The 12,588-nt window shown below is 46.8% G+C and overlaps 1 protein-coding gene across 2 annotated transcripts in view; it reads left to right on the forward strand.

The window, feature by feature from the left end:
- Positions 1 to 12,588, forward strand: part of LOC310869820 (serine/threonine-protein kinase N2-like) — a 76,969-nt gene that overhangs the window by 58,470 nt on the left and 5,911 nt on the right. For both annotated transcript variants that reach the window (XM_083780761.1, XM_083780760.1), the window contains exons 7-16: positions 1,832 to 2,032; positions 2,607 to 2,716; positions 4,406 to 4,549; positions 4,768 to 4,843; positions 5,911 to 6,052; positions 6,313 to 6,403; positions 8,289 to 8,380; positions 9,160 to 9,232; positions 10,697 to 10,788; positions 11,188 to 11,364. In XM_083780761.1, coding sequence (XP_083636887.1) covers positions 1,832 to 2,032; positions 2,607 to 2,716; positions 4,406 to 4,549; positions 4,768 to 4,843; positions 5,911 to 6,052; positions 6,313 to 6,403; positions 8,289 to 8,380; positions 9,160 to 9,232; positions 10,697 to 10,788; positions 11,188 to 11,364 — 1,198 coding nt within the window. The remainder of the gene's footprint in view (positions 1 to 1,831; positions 2,033 to 2,606; positions 2,717 to 4,405; positions 4,550 to 4,767; positions 4,844 to 5,910; positions 6,053 to 6,312; positions 6,404 to 8,288; positions 8,381 to 9,159; positions 9,233 to 10,696; positions 10,789 to 11,187; positions 11,365 to 12,588) is intronic.

Genomic DNA, 12,588 nt, shown 5'->3' on the forward strand with positions numbered 1-12,588 from the left:
AGGCATAACACAGGCAGGTAACATGAGACACAAAACACAGCAAAGGCACATAGTACACATAGAACATTTAAAACAGGATGGCAGTTCAAGGTATCAGTGTAACATTATAATTCATAACTTTTCCAGAAAGTTGTATAAAAATAAAAATAAAACTATTAATACAGATAATACAGATAGAATTTATCTCCTCCTATCGGCATTTAGAGCCTTGATAGCTACAGGCACGAAGGAGAACTTATACCTGTTGCTTTTGGCCCCTGGTTCGTAAAGAAATGTTAATGGTGATTGGTGAACAATGGTAATTGTTTTACTGAGAATAAGGTTAGAAATATGTTTAGGGTTAGTCATAGTTTTACTGGGGTTAAGTTTAGGAATAGGGTTAGGTTTAACCGTTTAAGCATAATTTACTTGGGTTACTTTAGGAACAATCTGGGAACCCATCTGCAAAAAAAAAGAAAACGGCACCCTCTGCTGTTTGTTAACGCAGCACAGAATCTGTTCTTGAGAGAATACTTTAGGAATACCAGGCTGCGCAGTTCCGCCGGCTATACGCCCGAGGCGAGTTGGTAAAGGGGTGAGTTGTTTGGTATTCATATTTAGTCATCTGAAGTCTTTACGTTTCAGTCTAGTCTTATTTGACTAAATATCATAAGATTGTCTAAGATTGACTAAATCAAATGCAGATTTAGTCGACTAATGTATTTTGGCAGGCGATGCGGCATGTTGACAGCTGTAGATTGTCTAGATGGTTCCCAAAACATCAGGTTTATTTGACTACAACCAGTGACTATACAACAAAGTTAATGGGTGCTCCCGATCGGTTCAGAAACCCGTAAATGGTAATGATTCCAGGCTAAATAGTACCCTCTGTCCGAAGCATGGCCCATAGATTCTGAGAATCTTAATTGAAACCAAGCCACAGTGTATGAATTGAAAACAAACCCAGAATCCATGAAATAGGTTACACAGCACAGCACTTCTTGTAGTCATACTGTCAGGCACCAGAAAGAATAGGACTCAAAAGCAGGCAGCAAGCTTTTAATGAAGTCAAAGGGAAAAGACAGAGGGGTCGCCGGTATAGGGATAGCGGGGGTCAGGGTTCCGTGAAGGCCGTCTGTGGAGTGTCGGTTCCGATACTGATTAGGCGAGCTGCGAGTCAGAGTCCGGTCCAGGTCCATACACAGCGGTTCTATGATAAACTGGGTTGAACTGCAGGCAGAGAACAATGGGTTTCAGCAGACAATAAGTAACCTTGGCTACTCAAGGCTGAAACCAGGTGGTTCCCACTGGCGTGGGAGTGACACATACAGTATATAGAGAGGAGAGATGTGTCTGCTTTTAGAAGGGCTGCTTAATAGAAGCATAGTATTGGCTTCTGTGTGAGTTTCACTCTCTGTTCAGGAAAATGTGAGATTTATTGATAACATAATACACTTTTTCCATACCTGCTGTATGTGTTCTTTCTTTCTTTCTTTCTTTCTTTCTTTCTTTCTTTCTTTCTTTCTTTCTTAATTATTCTCTTCCTTTTTTGTTTCTTCCATTCTTTCCTTTGTTCTTCACCCCCCCCCCTCTCTCTCTCTCTCTCTGTCTCACCCCTCTCTCTCTCTCTCTCTCTCTCTCTCTCTCTCTCTCTCTCTCTCTCTCTCTCTCTCTATCTCTCTCTGTCTCACCCTCTCTCTCTCTCTCTCTCTGTCTCACCCCCTCTCTCTCTCTCTCTCTCTCTCTCTCTCTCTCTGTCTCACCCCCTCTCTCTCTCTCTCTATCTCTCTCTGTCTCACCCCCTCTCTCCTCCTGTCCTGTGCTGTGTGTGCATGTGCGTGTGTGTCGTCAGGTACCCTCCAGGTGCGTCTGCTGGGCTGCGTGGGGCTGTTGGAGGCGGTCCCGGGGCGGAGCCGTGGGACCCCCGTGGTGCTGCCCTCCTACAGTGCCGTCGGGGGGGACGGGCGCTCCTCCTTCAAGCTGAGCGGTCTGTACGGCCGCAGCACCAGCAGCATGAGCCTCAGGATCCCCGGCAAGACCGACGAGCTCTCCTGTGAGTCACACGCCATCCTGAAGCCCCCTTTAAAGCAGTAGTTTTCAACCCTTTCCGGATTAAGGTCCAATTGTCAATTATCTAATGTAATCCTGGGCTCTACACTCCCTCTGTCTACCTGGGGAGAGCAACGGACTGACCTCATGCTTCCTTCAATGCATGAGTCCAAGCCGCTTCTTTTCACCTATTTTGTGAGGGTACCTACCCTAGCGGACATGGGGAGAACATCCACACACTATCGTGGAGCATTTAATTAACATTCACATGATGATCCTTCACCACATTCACTCTTTTCATTTATACTGGTACAATCGCCAAAAACAGCAGATGTACAAGCTCACAAAGAGTCGCATCATGATGATCGGCTATTTTCAGCAAGGTGCAAAGTTATCTCAAGATATGTTCCATGCCTGTGTGTGTAACTGAATATGCGCGTGTGTGTGTGTGTGTGTGTGTGTGTGTGTGTGTGTGTGTGTGTGTGTGTGTGTGTGTGTGTGTGTGTGTGTGTGTGTGTGTGTGTGTGTGTGTGTGTGTGTGTGCGTGTGCGTGCATGTCTGTCCATCCGTCCGTCCAGCGGAGGTGTGTGTGGTGCTGAAGCTAGAGAACACGGTGGTAGGACAGACGGCGTGGAAGACAGTGGGACAGCAGGCGTGGGACCACACCTTCACCGTGGAGCTGGAGAGAGTGAGGCCAGAGACACCACACTACTGTACACACCTGTGTTCCTTAGAGAGTGAGGCCAGAGACACCACACTACTGTACACACCTGTGTTCCTTAGAGAGTGAGGCCAGAGACACCACACTACTGTACACACCTGTGTTCCTTAGAGAGTGAGGCCAGAGACACCACACTACTGTACACACCTGTGTTCCTTAGAGAGTGAGGCCAGAGACACCACACTACTGTACACACCTGTGTTCCTTAGAGAGTGAGGCCAGAGACACCACACTACTGTACACACCTGTGTTCCTTAGAGAGTGAGGCCAGAGACACCACACTACTGTACACACCTGTGTTCCTTAGAGAGTGAGGCCAGAGACACCACACTACTGTACACACCTGTGTTCCTTAGAGAGTGAGGCCAGAGACACCACACTACTGTACACACCTGTGTTCCTTAGAGAGTGAGGCCAGAGACACCACACTACTGTACACACCTGTGTTCCTTAGAGAGTGAGGCCAGAGACACCACACTACTGTACACACCTGTGTTCATTAGAGAGTGAGGCCAGAGACACCTCACTACTGTACACACCTGTGTTCCTTAGAGAGTTAGGCCAGAGACACCACACTACTGTACACACCTGTGTTCCTTAGAGAGTGAGGCCAGAGACACCTCACTACTGTACACACCTGTGTTCATTAGAGAGTGAGGCCAGAGACACCACACTACTGTACACACCTGTGTTCCTTAGAGAGTGAGGCCAGAGACACCTCACTACTGTACACACCTGTGTTCATTAGAGAGTGAGGCCAGAGACACCACACTACTGTACACACCTGTGTTCCTTAGAGAGTGAGGCCAGAGACACCACACTACTGTACACACCTGTGTTCATTAGAGAGTGAGGCCAGAGACACCTCACTACTGTACACACCTGTGTTCATTAGAGAGTGAGGCCAGAGACACCTCACTACTGTACACACCTGTGTTCATTAGAGAGTGAGGCCAGAGACACCACACTACTGTACACACCTGTGTTCATTTTGACAGCACATTTCGATGCAGTTTTAGTCACATGTTCACATGTCTTTTGAGGCTTGTAGATCTGCTATTTTCACAGTGCAACCAAACATAAAATGACTTGTCTTTTAGTTCTACTGGATCTCTTTTGTGGAAGAGAGTCAAACTAAATACCTGAAAAGGTTGAAAACCATTGGTTTTAGGCTACCTGGTATGCTAGTTTCTCGGAGGCTCTATGCGTGTTTGTGATTGTTTACCCTGTTAGTGTAAGTGGCTCTAGACAAGAGAGTCTGCCAAATGCCTATACATTGTTAATGCTGGCGTGGGCTGTGGATGTGTCTACCATTAGCACAACACTCAGTACCACCAATGGTTATTTACTTTTGGAAAATAGTCAATTATATAATAATAATAATATATATATTATAATAATAATAATATTACTCAAAATGTGAAAGTTATGGCCCGGTTAGCTCAACCGTCTGGGCACCTAGGCTGCTAGGCCGGACGGACGGACGGTTCAACTGCCGAGCCCGACAGCCTTTGCTGTGTGTCACTCCCCATCTCTCTCCCCCTTTCCTGTCAGTCTACTGTTCACTGTCAATAAAGGCATAAAAGCCCTGGAAAAAGGTAATAACACTACGTTAAGTAATAACTTTGCAACACTGGTGTTGTGTCCCCCGTGCAGTCCAGGGAGATGGAGCTGTCTGTGTACTGGAGGGACTGGCGCTCCCTGTGTGCTCTCAAGTACCTCAAACTGGAGGACTTCTTGGACAACCAGAGACACCAGGTCCAACTGGAGCTGGAGCCACAGGGGCTGCTGCTGGCTGAGGTGACACACGCGCAGTCACGCACTCACGCACTCACGCACTCACGCACGCACGCACCTTAATTTAGCTGGGGGGTCCCTAGCTAAATTTGTTCTGACATTTACCGACTCCTTGGCACGAATACATTTCAGAACTACCGCTGTATACAGTACATGTGGACACACAACACATGACCACATGCACTCATAACACCACGTTGTAAATGTAACGTGTCATTCAGGTGACCTTCTTCAACCCGGTCATAGAGAGAGGACCCCGGCTCAGACGGCAGAAGAAAGTCTTCTCCAAACAGCAAGGTGAAGATAACGCACACTGCTGTTGCTTTGAACCACTTCAAACCTTAGCATCCGTATTCTGTGCAGTGTTGCCCAGATGGGAAATATTAAATTATCGTACCGGAGGCTCAAAGTGATCAGATATGAAAGAAAACTATCGTACACAGCCAACAATTTCAAAAAATGCAATTTAGTGTAAGAAACTTGATTGAGAATCCTGCGTGACAAAAAACGCATCACATAATATGTACTTCCTGGACCGTACACAAATAAAAACTGAAACTGGAATAGAAAGACGTGGCCAATGTTTTTAATGTCTCCAAGTACCGATCTAGGATCAGATTTACTGATCTACTGACTTATTTTGAAAAGACAAACCGGATCCCGAAACAGCAGCCAGGGGATTAAAATTCACTACCACTGTATACTCTATGACAAGAGATTTTAAAACCATTTAGGGTGAACTAGAAGGTGAGAGAGTATATACAGGCAGTGAATTTAACTTACATGGCTTTTCTCGAGGGCTGAAACTCATAGAAAAGTGCAGTTAATTCTTTCTGTGCTAAGGGTACGGCATGTGCCACCTACGTACATGTTGGTACCCCCCCGTATACTCCATATATGAAAGTGGCGACCGTCAATTTACCTTTTAGCATTGCTCAGGTCGCTATGGAGAGCCTCCGTCCCCACCAGCTATGGGATTTTTTAAATCCAGCTCCCTTGAGCCTCCATTATAAGAGGATTTTCAAAGCCCTATATCTCTAAAGCTTCGAGCGCTGTCCATGGTGAGCTGTCGCGCATCCCGACGATCGTAAGTCATTTGTGACTTTGTCTCGCATCACTACGGACATTTAACTGTTTCTGACGAGAGCTAAGGGGTATACTGTAGCTACGGCTAACGATCACTGGGCTCATGACAACAGCCCCCACCTCACTGATAAGCCGGAAATTAAACAGAGGATCGTAGAGTGAGAGCGGATGGCTGGCAGGTTAGGTGTGCCTATGCTACCACCTAGCGGGCATCGAAATAATGAACTGTGTGTGTGTGTGTGTGTGTGTGTGTGTGTGTGTGTGTGTGTGTCTTGCAGGTAAGGCCTTCCTCAGAGCCCGTCAGATGAACGTGGACATCGCCACATGGGTGCGTCTGCTCAGGAACGCCATCCCGTCGGGCAACCAAGCGCCCGCCTTCTCGCCCAGCTTCACGTCCGGCACGCTCTCCCACAACACAGGGTTTGTTGATTAACTTTTGATGCAGTAATGGTCTTCTCTCATCTGTCTTTTTATTTTTTTTCTTTGGTATTAAAAATACCATACACACTTTGGATAAAAGCAACTATGAAGTGATACGGCCTGCTTCTTCAAGTGTGTGTGTGTGTGTGTGTGTGTGTGTGTGTGTGTGTGTGTGTGTGTGTGTGTGTGTGTGTGTGTGTGTGTGTGTGTGCGTGTGCGTGTGCGTGTGCGTGCGTGTGCGTGCACATGTCTGTGTGCAGGGAGATCTCAGTGGAGAAGCTAACCCTGGAAGGTAACAATCTACCCAGACCAGAGACCAGGAGAGATGTGGTGGACACTGCTCTGCCGCCGGTGAGACACTGGGACAGAGGGGCAGAGGCCCGAGGGACACTGGGACAGAGGGACACTGGGACAGATAGACACAGGGACAGATAGACACAGGGACAGATGGACACAGGGACAGAGGGGCAGAGGCCCGAGGGACACTGGGACAGAGGGACACTGGGACAGATAGACACAGGGACAGATAGACACAGGGACAGAGGGAGGGAGCCGTCAGATGGATAAATAAAGCAAGGGGGGAAAAGACAGGGAGAAGGAAGGCAGGGTTTGCAGGAAAACGAAAAGAAAATCAAGTGATGGGGACATAATGGAAGAGTGTTTATTTTACTTCTCTGGGGGGTGATTTCTCATACGTCAACATTTGGGTTACTATGTGGTGCCTGGCCGTTGGTCAGAACCTCATGTCCTCTCCTCTCCCATTTGAATGGAGCAGAACAGCTTTTCAATTCACTATTGACATCTCATCTCATCGGGTGTCGTATGAGCAAAATGTGAAAGTCTCCTAGGCTTATGTTAACCACTGACTTTATTTCCTGCATTCGAAAGCCCTGGAGTTAGTCAAAAACAAAGAAAGGCAGACACACAGAGACACGCACGCACACACGCACGCACAGAAAGAGAGAGCTGGAGAGTGGGAGGGAGAGACAGACAGACATACAGTACATACAGTACATCGGATGTACGCATGTGAGGGACGGACGGACGGATTGACGGACGGACAGAGAGAGAGAGAGGGGGGGGGTAATGGGAAAGAGAGGATGAGGGAAGCAGTGAAACAGGGGAGACAGATTGGGATGTATACACAGCAAACAATTTAAAAAAAGTGTCTATTTAACTCCCGAGAGTGTGAAAACTGTCCCCCACTGTGAACCACAGAGAGCCGTGTGTGTCTGCTGGCCGCGCTCCATGCCACCCTGCCAGAACCCTGAGTGTTCCACTGAACTCCGTGAGGGTGCATTTGGTTCCGTTTTGCCCGTACAGGTCCGTTGGGTACTGTTTTCACCCTCACGGAGTTAAAGAATCAGCCCTGGAGAGATGGAGGAGTATGTGGCAGATGGTGTGGACAACACATTGGAGGGGATTTAGGGGGATTAATTTACTTTTATCATTTTTGTTAGAGATTAGTAATTAACGGTAACACGGAATTCATGGCATGGCGGGCGGTGATAACACCCCTCCACGCCACAAGTGATAACGCTTCATCTACATCGACTCCACACATTGTCCTTTTTCTTACACTACGGACATTATTTGACAGCGTTTAGTTGCTAGTTATTTTTGTCGATTTTTTGATTATGAAAAGAAAACATAATATGAAGTGATAAATGCTGGTGTAATATAGGTTGAGCTACACAGCAGCACAGCCATTCAAATCAGCCGCATCATTTAAACTTTAAATGATGCGTGAAGTGAAGTGAAGTGGTTTAAAGGAACGCTTCACTTTTCAACCTACCTTCATATAATTAGTCCTCACTAATGTTCATGTTAAAATGCCACATTTTATTCTACTCGGTCTGTCTCATTGTAGGCCTGTGGGCAGTTCAGAGACCAGTGACATCATCGATGGGGAATCAAAGCTAATAGAAACTGCAGGCTTTCTATTCCTGACAAGTTGCAATGCGATAATGGAAGCCATCATTCTCACGATAATAACAATCGGAATATTAAAAAAAAAAAACATTCTGCATTATGAGTACTTTTACGTTTAGTGTCAATGCTTTGGTATCTTTACTGTATTGTCAAATTCTGAATGTATTGTACAGTACTACTTCCTAACCACTGGTTCTGTAGGTTTTATTAATCTTGCGACCATTGCTCTCTCTCTCTCTCTCTCTCTCTCTCTCTCTCTCTCTCTCTCTCTCTCTCTCTCTCTCTCTCTCTCTCTCTCTCACAGGAACAGATGCCGACGACGGAGCCCTTGTCACCTCCGGATGTCCCTGACAGCCAACGGCCGGCCAGATCGCTCTCCCAGAACTCCACACGCAGGTGCCGAAACACACACACACGCACACACACACACACACACACACACACACACACACACACACACACACACACACACACACACACACACACACACACACACCTGAGTGCACAATATGGCCTGCCCTGCACAGTGCGAGTCCAGCAGCACACCCACACTCAGTATGTTCTTATAAGCTGGCCTAGCTGTTTCGTAACAAACGCTCACAACGCCAGTCAGTGTTCATTATTTTACTCTTTCATTAAAGCCCCATTTATACTCAGCCTCAGGCACAGCAGCCTAAAACAATAGACTTACAAGCTCACAATGCAACACCACGCCGATGTACCAGAGAGGCTTAACTCTGTGTGCAAACAAAAGGCTAGTCAATATGTCTCCCTTTACTTCTTTACTGCACTGCACCAGCGGGACAAAACGGAATATTAAAAACAAAACATGTCCCCTTCCTGTACTGTAGGTAGGCTACCGCATTGGTTCTCAAAGTGGGGTTCGGGGACCCCTAGGGGTCCTTGGGGTGGGTTTCCAGGGGCGTCCCCAGCTAAACTAGATAATATAGCGTCTCAATCATTTTAAGCTTTTTGTCCATATTTTATACATTAAAGCTCACAGCGCACCACTGATTGTACAGTACATCTACTATTGTTTAATCAAAAAATGGATGGAAAATGTTGAATGATTTTGATTGATTGTGTGTGTGTGTGTGTGTGTGTGTGTGTGTGTGTGTGTGTGTGTGTGTGTGTGTGTGTGTGTGTGTGCGTGTGCATGTGCATGCGTGTGTCAGGCTGAGCCGGGGTCCAGTGTGCTTGCAGGACTTCAAACTGATGGCGGTGCTGGGAAGGGGACACTTTGGAAAGGTACAGTAACCTGCTGGGAAGGGGACACTTTGGAAAGGTACAGTAACCCGTTAACAAACTGATGGCGGTGCTGGGAAGGGGACACTTTGGAAAGGTACAGTAACCCGTTAACAAACTGATGGCGGTGCTGGGAAGGGGACACTTTGGAAAGGTACAGTAACCCGTTAAACTGATGGCGGTGCTGGGAAGGGGACACTTTGGAAAGGTACAGTAACCCGTTAACAAAAACTTCACACCGACTGTAATGGTTTAATTTCCACGTTACCAGGCTAATACATGCTGTCTTTCTGTGCAACACCGGCATAGAAACTCAGCATGTCATTGTGGGGCGGCGGTGGCTCAGGGGTAGAGTGCCTGGATGGTAACCGTAAGGTTGCCAGTTCGAACCCGGGCTCCCCCAGAGTTACTGTCGAAGTGTCCTTGAGCAAGACACTGAACCCCTAATTGCTCCCGATGTGCTAGTTGGTGCCTTGCATGGTTTCCGCTGCCATCGGTGTATGAATGGGTGAATGTAATGCACAATCTCTGTAAAGCGCCTTGGATAAAGGCGCTATATAAATGCACCATTTACCATTTTACCATTTATTGTCACAATAGCTTCAGCTCAGCAGGCTATAATAGGCCTATAATGCCTATTATGGGCGGCTGTGTCTCAGGAGGTAGAGCAGGTTTTTCCTCCCGGAATCTTCCCCAGTGAGGGGGATAACTTTGTAATATGCTATTGGCTGTTTGTATTCTTTTTGGAAAAATATAAAAAGATACTCCTGTGGAAAGGCTATATTATTTGACTTATATTGAACCTATAAACAATTTAGTATTATTTAGTATATGTAAGGTTTTGCCCCCTCAAATGGTACCTCGTCAGATAATCCCCACATAGGGTTCACAACTTCTGTGAACAGACTTCACTGTAGTAGCGTTTCATAAATTATATTTTTACTTTGTACTTGTAAAGTTTATAGTTAGAGAAATTCAAAGTCCAGCCGTCTGCTGTCCAGCCTCTCCCACCCCTCACTGGGGAAGATTCTGGGAGGAAAACAGAAACGGGGCGAGTCTTCTTGTTACCGTACAATGATCCATTGGTCTATTATTATCTCAGGAGGTAGAGCAGGTCGTCCAATGATCCATGGGTCGGCGGCTCCAATCCCGGCTCCTCCTGTCTAGCTACATGTGTGTGAATGTGGGAAGTGAGGAAGCTGGCGTCGACTGTTTGCCGCCTCACCTTCCAATGTATGAATGAAGGGGCGCTTTGAGTAACCACGTAGTGCATAGAAAAGCGCTATAAAAATGCAATCCATTATTATTATAACTCCGACATCCCATTACTCCGACTCCGTTGCTTCGTGTGCGGTTAGGGTTATGGATAGGGTTAGTAGTATTTTATCATACTGACATGATACAATTGCTAAATGTTGTGATTAAAACTACAGTAACACATCATTGGTCTGTGTTACGGTGTGACAGGTGTTGCTGTCGGAGTACAAGCGCTCGGGCAGCCTGTATGCCATCAAGGCCCTGAAGAAGGGAGACATCGTGGCGCGAGATGAAGTCGACAGGTAAAACTCACCGGGTTTGCTCACTCGACACAACGTGCCAATTATCAGGTCATTTGGATTCAGCCAGCTTGTCTTCTATATGGAAGCATGTTGTAGCAACCCATAATGTAATAATGGTTCATGATGTAACAAACTAAACATTTTATAAAAGCTCATAATGTAATAACATAATGAGCGCAAAACCTAATAAAGGATTTAATGTAATAATGTAGTAATGTGTTACATTAAGAACCGCACAGTCGTTAATACTGTCTGTAATAATACTGCATCATAATAATCAGTATCATGTCCGGACCCCACTGTTCTAATGTATATCCACATCTCTCCACATTACTCTACCCCCCTGCCCCCCCCTTTCTCTCTCTCTCTCTCTCTCTCTCTCTCTCTCTGTGTGTTCAGTCTGATGTGTGAGAAGAGGATCTTTGAGACGGTGAACGTCTCCCGCCACCCGTTCCTGGTCAACCTGTTTGCGTGTTTCCAGACGCCGGAGCACGTGTGCTTCGTCATGGAGTACACGGCCGGCGGCGACCTCATGATGCACATCCACACCGACGTCTTCACCGAGCCGCGCGCCGTGTGAGTGTGTGTGTGTGTGTGTTTTTACTTTTATTTCTTTTATCCTTTATTTACCCAGGGTAGTAGCTGAGCACAAGTGCTCATTTTCAGCAACGCCCTGCAAATAGAGACCTTAGAGTATATATTAATAGAGACGGCACCCGGAGGAAACCCTGAGGCGAAATGAACATAGTAGCCGAATTTGGTATTGCAGCGCTGGGCCAGAGCTGGTCCGTTGACTATCATTGTGCACGTTCATGATGACACGTGAACGCTGTTTCATATGTGAACGCGTGCAATGATAGTCAACAGCCAGCGCGTTCATGTGTTTGGGTCCAATCCATCCCAGAATGCACTCTGTTCCTACCCGGAAGGAGGAGTAAAATCGCCTCATGCGCTTTAATGGGAGGAGAAATCCGGTGCCGTCTCTATTAATATATACTCTAAGATAGAGACACACAGACAGACAAACACATTAAAACCTGGGAGCTGACCAGTACAACCACAGCAGCACTGGAGCAGTTGGGGGTTCAGTGCCTTGCTCAAGGGCACTTCAGCGGTGTTGGGTGAGTGATGACAATCACTTCCTGACCCAGACATTTCCTGCCCATCCGGGGAATCGAACCGGCAACCTTTCGGCAACAAGGGCGCTCCTCTAACCCTTAGGCCACCTGTGTGTGTGTGTGTGTGTGTGTGTGTGTGTGTGTGTGTGTGTGTGCGTGTGCGTGTGCGTGTGCGTGTGCGTGTGCGTGCGTGTGTGTGTGTGCGCGCGCGCGTGCGTGCCAAGGTGCTTAACCCATTCTGACCGGGCACCCATTTTGGTGTTGGCATCATGTTATGCTTTAGCTATTGAAAAATAGCAGATCTACAAGCTCATATCGCACCACCGAGTGGCGCGATACGAGCTTGTAGGTCTGCTATTTTTGAAAAATCGAAGAGCGACTGACATTTTTTTAATCTGATCTCAGGTCAGAATGGGTTCATCAGACCAGTGTGTGTCCGGCGGAAACCTCGTATGAATCTGATCTCAGGTCAGAATGGGTTAAGTACAAGTGTCTTAAGGATGCTTATACAGCTTGGCTACAAATGTAAACTACCTGTGTTCATATTTGGAAGCCTCTGTAATGTCCAAGCCGAGAGCTAAGACAAAATATTGCTAAATTCTGTTCAGTGTCTGTGATAATTGGCAGTCTCCATATACAGTATGGAGAAGGCGATGCTTACTGACTGTACCCGTATTCCTTG

The sequence above is a fragment of the Protomyctophum parallelum genome (genome assembly GCF_964188405.1).
Source record: "Protomyctophum parallelum genome assembly, chromosome: 13".
NCBI classification, from domain to species: domain Eukaryota; kingdom Metazoa; phylum Chordata; class Actinopteri; order Myctophiformes; family Myctophidae; genus Protomyctophum; species Protomyctophum parallelum.